Here is a 7985-nt window from a genome sequence, read left to right on the forward strand (position 1 = left end):
GCCAGTCAAAGCACTGATTGATTCTCTCCTACTGCTATTGGCCCAAAGATGTCATAGTGGGACCAACGTTGACTATCTCCATTTTTACCATTGCTTTTTCATATTTTTTTTTTGCAGAAAGATCTTAAAAGACAAAACGAACACAGCACAGGTGGTTAGAGAATTCGCTGGTATACACATGGGCGTGGGTTCAATCCCCAGCCATGCCAAATTCTTTTTTTTTTCTCAACTCTTTAGCATACAACACACTTTTTTTTCTTTTAATTAAAATTAACCTAACAAATAAAAAATAATAAAATAATTAGAACTTAGGGTTTTTAATAATTAGTTTTCTAGTTTTTTTTAATTGATTTAATAATGAAGGTTTAGGTTAATTTTAGACTAAATAATTAGATTTAGGATTTAAATTCACTACTAGAAATACTCTGTTTTCCTGTGGATTTACCTGCGGATTTGAGTAAAATTTCCGCAGGAAATGTGTTTCCTGCGGATTTTCCTGCGGTACTTGGTCCCCAGCTAAAACCTTCGTGGGTAATATTTTTGGCAGGAAATTCCGCAGGTAATTCCGCAGGTAAATCCGCAGGAAAGCATCCGCAGGTAAATCCGCTGTAAATTCCACTGGTAAGTCTGCAGATAAATCCACAGGAACGGTATATCCGCAGGTAAATCCGCAGGTAATATATTTCTAAATTTAAAAAAAAATCTAAATTTTTATTTGCCTCTCTATCAGTATACACAGGTAAAATAAAGAACAAAGTACTCACCTATATTGGTGAGGTAGTGAACCGTTCATCTTTAATCAGCAATATCAAAGATAAAATTAACACAAAAAAATAGAGTAATGGATTCTTCATCTTTAACCAGTTCAAGTCTGAGCATTTCAAATTCAAAGCCATTTTTCCATTACCTTCCATAACAGAACTGAGTAGCAACTCAATTCTGAACAGAAAAAACCGCTTTGGGAAATAAGCGCTCCGTTGGAGCTTTTGGGGAAAACCGCTTATGCGTTGTTGTTATTGTTTGTATCTTTTCCACTTTGCTGACTTTTCTTTCTCTCCTTGCCATTGCCTTGTTAGAGCCCATTGACTTCCTTAATCTCAAATAAACAATTGGTGATTCTGGATGACTTGCAATTGTGAAGCCTGGTATTTCCAACAACCCTGCATGCAGTAGCCAATGTATCTTAAATAAAAGTTATAAACCAAGACAATAAAATGAAATAAAATCCTTGCCTTTGGAGAGCAACTCAATTTGTTGATATCAAGCCAAATACTAGACACAATACAATTCCATTAATGAAGTCGCATGGCCGGATACCAAGATTTAAAAAAAAAAAAACAATTACATTCATGAAAGTAGCAGAGAGATCAAAACCTACCTCTCCATAACACAGCAATGTTGTTCTTCAACTTTGTTAACAGATTGGGATTTTCCTCAAGGACATCAATAACTGTAATTGCAGCGCTTGCAAGATATGGAGGCAATGAAGCAGAAAAGACATAACCAGAGCGACTCAATCGCTGCCATGGTTGAAAATACAGATATTAGAGCAGAAAAAATGGATGAGAAATAAATGCCATCATTGACCAATTACTTAGTGATGAACATCGCTAGCCTTGAAAAGTAATCTATACTTGGTGATCTATAACTCTTGCACTTCCGGTGCAGAATCCTCCTTCTGTTGCCAATGCATGTCCTATAGCAGCAGTTATAAGATCTAATTTCTCAACCTGCAGCACACTATCACAAATCACTAACAGTAGTAGAAATTTGGGTGTATCAATAGTTGATAAAACCAGGGCAAGTAGTAATAGTCTTTTAAGAAACGACATTCAACTGAAGACTACAAGTACTCCTTTTAGAATACAATATAGTAGTGCAAAGCTAATAAAAAGTTGCATGATAGACAAGACCTACCTGGTAGAGAGCTTCAACAACAATATAACGCCTCAAATTCTTGGTGTGCTTATATTTCGAAGTAATGTTCTCTAAAGTTTCTTTAAAATAATCCATGTCATTGTGCTTAAAATACACCACAATGCTTCTAGAAAGATAAAGGCCATTCTGTATTCCCCAGTGGACTCCCTCATCCCTGTTAAAAGATACTAAATTATATATGAAACTTGAACCTGCTTGAGATATCAGAGTTATATAAAGTAGATGAAGAATTCAGTTCATTCTTTGCACCATACTGATTAAGCAGCAATGGGAATAATATAAACTATCCAAATATGTTACAAAAAAATGCAACTAAAAAATTGAAGAACATGAATCCTACAAGATAAAGTAAACTAGATTCACGTACCAAAGCAGTGCCCGAGAAAAATAATTTATTGATATGGGATCATTTCCTTACAAGTAACTTTTGATGACCTATAAGCCCAAGATAGTTTGCTGAAGCAAAATTGACAACATCTTTACCATTAACTATGGTATGGGGGCTAGCAGCACTGCACAAGATATGCCTCCTTATCAGTATTAACAAAAAAGATAATTGGTTGTTTTTTTCACAATAATCTACTGTTTAACTTACATATTTAAGACCTCACCGTGTTATTTATCTGTCCAGAGTGCAGACTGTAATCCTAATGGCTCATTTACATGATTATTAAGCTCATTAAAGACACATGCCAAGAGAATATACTTAAACCAAAAATACTTCAAGTGAATCATACCAATCTTCCTCTATTTTAAAAATCTAAAACTAACCTTCCTTATTTTTTACTTTCATAAAACGAACAGGTTCCCAATATGCTATGATAAAAGTTAACAGTTAAGAAAATGTAAGAAACTGAAAGCAAGGGAGACATTTGAGAACCTATGAAATCACATGAGAACTTTTAATCTACCACTCATTTTCCTTATCACAAAATAAGAAAAAGAAAAAAAAAATTTTAAGAATCTAAAGGATGGTCTTGTCCAGTGAACAAGACTTCTCATTTTAGTGGGGTCCAACTAGGGTCTTAATTGACAACCTTAACCCTGCTATAACCATGACTACCAGGTCACAAGGTGGAAAGTTTACCAATATGCTAGGGCTCGCCCTAAAAATAGTTCATGAATTTAAGTCAAACTATAGCAGTGAAGTTGACAAGTACAAAACAACATAAGATCATTTCAGAGAAGGAACTCAGACAACACAACACATAAGAAAAAAGCTATTAAAAATAATGGATTGATTTGATCATGAATGAAGGGTGGACAGACAAAAAGGCATTCAATTTCAATCCACACTTTTTTGGGGAACAGCTCTATGGGAACAATTTTCCTATTTTCACTGGACCCTTATGACATCCCAAAAACAATTAAACAGATCTGTAGAACCAGCTTTGTTTTTTTTTTTTCAAATTGAAAACCAGTTGGTTTAATTCAAGTCAACTTCAGTATTGTACTTCTGAACCAAACTTCATGAATCTGGAATAAAGGATTAATTTCTTACATTCAACTTTAAAATTCATATAAATCAACATTCAATATCATCAAGAATACAAGTTCAGGTTTAAAAAATGAATGGTATATCAAAAGAGCACACACCAACCAGCAAAACAATTAGATACTAGAAACACGGATAATTATAGTTTTCCATCTTCCACATAAACTAAAATTTAACACCTTTTCTTCTACATTCAAGGATCATTAAGAATACAAATTTGGGTTAAAAAAAGACCAAACATGCCAGTTACCTTCAGCAACTAGTGCTCTTTCGTTGGCAGCCATATGCGCAATGATCTTGTAAATTACTTCAAGCTGCAGAAAAATTAAATGTTACCAAAAATCTATCTACAGCAGATTAGTTCAGCTACTTCTTCAATTGACAGTGGCTCAATAGGCTCCTTGCAGCTGAAAATACAAAACAAGCAAATTGCAATTAGTAGCGAACCGGACAGTATCTTTAAAAAGAATACCTAACTACAGCAGATTAGTTCAATCTCTCCTCTCAAACTAATATTCTCTTCGATTTGTCATTTACAAGTAGATCCCTTTTTCATAACTAACAGGATCCAAAAACCTACCATCCCCCTGCGAAGTTGACTTGTCCTCAAGGCAGAAAGGATAAACTAATAAAAACCAGCCGTCCTTATCTTCCTTTGTTGCTTCCATGGCACGCTTAGACCCTTACATGATGGCCCATTTGGTAATAGGTTCATTTGTCGACTGCTAGCCCTCTCAAATACTTGTTTTTTAGTCAAAGGATAGGGAGTTTTCAGCATGGCATGAGTATCGTATTAATCTGATCACCCATGCAAATCGCTTGAAAGTAACACATCGTGACTGAAGCTAATGGTTCTATTCGTCCAGTCTGTCCTGGTTTCCCCCAAAGTCTCCAACTACTCCCCATTTCGAAGATAAGGTTGAAGCCACCCCCATTCCAGAACACAAGCATCCACGAACAGATTTGTTCGGCAACTTGGATCACCAAATGATAACATTTCCCTCGAGAAAGACATTGTCATTCCCTAGCTAACTTCAAACTCCTAGATTTTAGTGATGGGTAATCCTTAAGAGGACACTAGTTTGGCAGTAGTTATCCCTAGGTGCAGCTCTCAACTATCAGCTTAACAACAAACGAGGTGTGGGATTAGGTATCCCTTTACCTGTATACTCAAAATCAACCTAATAAACTCATTGTGGCATTTCAACAAACAGTTTGTTTACAAAAATCACCCAAGTTTATAATCAATGTAAACATTAGTAAAAACCCTACCAACCAATGAATTAACTCACCAACTAACCGAGCTCTATAATAGATATAGAAATAAAAAACGTCAAACTGAGTTGAAAGATGAATTTATTTGAGTTGAAAAAGCTAGGGTTACGAGATTCGATCGGAGGTTGCGGTTGCGAGAGTTGAAAAAACGACGCTGTAGAAGCGCTTGACGGCGATGATACACGAAGATGCAGGAGCATTCGACGGAGAAGACTCGCGATGGTGGATAGACAGAGATCAGTGCAACCTTCTTGTGGATGGAGACCAGGCGATTCACGACAGTGAGAATAAGAGAGAAACAAAATTTCAGATTGAAATAGGATTAGGTTTTTCTTTCTCTATGTTAATAATTAATATATTTTAGAAATAAAATACAAATTAAAATATCTAAAATTATGTTGGTTTGGTGATTATAAGTTTATGACACAAATCAGTGAATTGTCTCTAAATTCAATTTATGTCAAGTAATTTTATCACTATATTTTATAATTTTATTATTAAATTATAAAAATTTATATTCAATTTGGGAACTTGAATTGAAGATGTATTAGCCCGCTATTGCAGCAAACTCAACCACACAATCAAAATTTAAGCTACCAAAAATAATAAAATTAATTTATAATTTTAAAATGCTATATAAAATTTGATGTTTTAACAGAAGTTTCAATATAATTTCATATAACACATCATTATTATTATTATTATTAGAGTAGAATTTCTAAAATTAAAATTTTATAGTAATTAACAACTGAACAAATATAATTTTCAATAACACAAAATGTATATTTGATAAATAAATTAGATTAAATTTGAAATTTAGAAATAATTTTAAAATATATTAAAATAAAAATGATATTAAAAGAGAAATTAATAAATTATATATAATATTTGTTTCAATGAAATATTTTCTAATGATTTATAATTTGGTCCAATATAAAATAGATAGTAAATTCGATTCCTACTCTAAAAATTTTATTAGATTTTTGTTTTTGATTTTTCTATTTATTTTTGAATTTTATTTTTCAAAATTATCATACCATTTATTAAAATATGAATTGAAGAATTACATTAAAATTTAAAAAAAAAACTAGCTTTATTAAATTCTTCAAAAAACTAAGAATTTACTATTATATTTAGAAAACATTTTATTACTATTATTTTTGGAAAAAACATTTTATTTTAAAAGAAACATTTTTTACAATATTTTTTATTCAAAAAACAATAAAATATAATTCAAAAGAAAATCCGCAGGAAATTCCGCATAAATATTTCCTGCGGAATTACCTGCGGATTAAGTAATGTAGTTGGTTTTTAGTCAAAATAGAAATTCGCAGCAAAATCCGCAGCAAAGTTTCCTGCGGAATTACCTGCGGATTTCTCAATGTAGTTTGGTCTTTTATTCTAAATAAGAAATCGGCAGCAAGATCCGCAGGTATTCCTGCGATTTTACCTGCGGATTTGTTTTCCGCAGGAAAATTTATTTTATTTAATAGTTTCCCAGGAAAATCCGCAGGTAAACCTGCGGAAAACTTTCCGCAGGAAATTCCGCAGGTAAATCGTGTATTTCTTGTAGTGATTTAATTAATTATTTTTTAGTATATAATTTAATTTAGAATTAGTTGAATAGATAATTAAATTAATGTAGGTTTTCAATTAATCTCCGTTAAACTCTGATTTTATTCCAACTTTAAATTTTACCTCCAATTCTTCTCTCATCTCGAAATCCCATGTATGGTGCATGTTTTATTTATTTTTATATGCTTTTATTTAGATATTAGAATGTATCTAGGTCAAAAATGTAAAAACTATAGTGAACCTCTTTACTTTCCCGCATTTTTAAATTTCCGTATTTTTATTATTGTATATATTGCTTAGATGTATGCTAACTAGGGTGTGTATGATAAGACATAATCAAACGCTAGCTCACTAAAAAATACAAGATAAACTATAAATCGAATCCAACACACTTGCACTCACTCACCCTTAGGGTACGCCCCTCTTTGGTTGCCTTCGATTATAAGGTCGAGTCCCTCGAAATGTAGAGGTATCCATTGGCAAAGTCCCTCGATTAAAATCATTGCAAAGATCATAAGTCCCTCGATGACCCACGATGTTGCCTACGATAATATGATCTAGTCCCTCGGATGGTTGCCTACGAAACAATGATTGTCCCTTCGAATATTGCTAAAGGTACCTCTACCTGTTGCCATCAAACGACCTCGATGACCCTTCGATGACCCGCACGTCCAATAAAACAAGGACTACCTACTTCTAGATAGTATGGATAGTCCTGGGAACTTTAAAAATTACAGAAAAAGACCAATCAATTAGGGTAGTGCTCTTAAACTGCCTAGCTCAATAAAAATATCTTTTCAATACTATTTCAAAAAAAACTAAGGCTACGCATTTACGCTAAAGTCCTTATGCTCATTTCAAAACAAACAAACAAACATGAGCTAAGCAAGTTAAGAGCCCGTAGATAACTACGGATGAAAAGGGTGCTTACACCTTCCCTTTTCATAACTTACCCCCCGAGCCCGTTTTCTTTTTCAAAAGGTCTTTTTTCTGTACTTTTTACCTTTCCTATCATTGGACAAAATAAAAGTCGGTGGCGACTCATGCTCACCGCAACATTGTTGCTTATAAAAATAAAAGTCAGTTCACCGAGTTACACCTCCATCTTCTTCTTGCAATTAGCTTGAGTATTATATGTTAGAACAAGATTTGTTCTGATCAATTATCTTAGTTTTGATGATAACAATAATATGAATTTTGCTTAAGATAATATGGTACTCTAATCCAATGCAATTTCCTTTTCAGGAAATATATAAAGAGTATGCATAATTCAGCGCTCAGAAGCTTTGTCTCAAGGGTTCAGCATGCAACATCAGAACATGGTCTGGCAAGACATCAGAAGATGGTCGAAGCAGAATCAGAACATGGGTCTATGGAAGCATCAGAAGAACATGAGATCAGAAGCACTGAAGTTCTGATGGTATCACGCTCAGAAGCACTTCAAGGTCAGAAGATCAGAAGATGCTTTGCACCAAGCTGTTTGACTCTGATGATATTCAAACGTTGTATTCACAAACATCAGATCAGAAGGAAGTACAAGTGGCAAGCTACGCTGACTGACAAAAGGAACGTTAAAAGCTATTAAAGGCAACGTCAGTAGACACAGCGTGAACAAGGCTCGAGGTAGTTGACAAAAGCGTATAACATTAAATGCGATGCTGTACGGAACACGCAAAGCATTAAATGCACTCAACGGTCATCT

The 7985-nt window shown here is 33.7% G+C and overlaps 1 protein-coding gene across 8 annotated transcripts; it reads right to left on the reverse strand.

Moving 5' to 3' along the window:
• Positions 1–433: 433 nt before the first annotated feature.
• LOC131594958 (long chain base biosynthesis protein 1-like) lies at positions 434–5040 on the reverse strand. 8 transcript variants are annotated; one of them, XM_058867167.1, is made up of 6 exons: positions 4726–5040; positions 2306–3840; positions 1918–2092; positions 1635–1730; positions 1379–1520; positions 695–1160 (listed from the first exon to the last, which is right to left on the reverse strand). In XM_058867167.1, exons 3-6 carry the CDS (start codon positions 2011–2013, stop codon positions 934–936), a joined length of 561 nt encoding a protein of 186 aa, XP_058723150.1. In that variant the 5' UTR covers positions 2014–2092; positions 2306–3840; positions 4726–5040; the 3' UTR covers positions 695–933. The 8 variants fall into 8 exon arrangements, with proteins under 8 accessions (XP_058723143.1, XP_058723150.1, XP_058723147.1 ...); XM_058867164.1 differs by having other exon boundaries at positions 4014–5040; XM_058867166.1 differs by having other exon boundaries at positions 2357–2450; positions 3684–5040.
• Positions 5041–7985: the final 2945 nt, after the last annotated feature.

Source organism: Vicia villosa, linkage group LG4 (assembly GCF_029867415.1).
Source record: "Vicia villosa cultivar HV-30 ecotype Madison, WI linkage group LG4, Vvil1.0, whole genome shotgun sequence".
NCBI lineage: Eukaryota > Viridiplantae > Streptophyta > Magnoliopsida > Fabales > Fabaceae > Vicia > Vicia villosa.

Excerpts from the sequence above, each read along its gene's own strand:
- LOC131594958 (XM_058867160.1), bottom strand. The coding sequence starts at position 1,832 with ATGTCGTTTCTTAAAAGACTATTACTACTTGCCCTGGTTTTATCAACT. Across the intron at positions 1,521-1,634 it reads CAAGAGTTATAGATCACCAA|CGATTGAGTCGCTCTGGTTA; the intron begins GTATAGATTACT and ends CAACCATGGCAG. Across the intron at positions 1,161-1,378 it reads CATTGCTGTGTTATGGAGAG|GGTTGTTGGAAATACCAGGC; the intron begins GTAGGTTTTGAT and ends TACTGCATGCAG.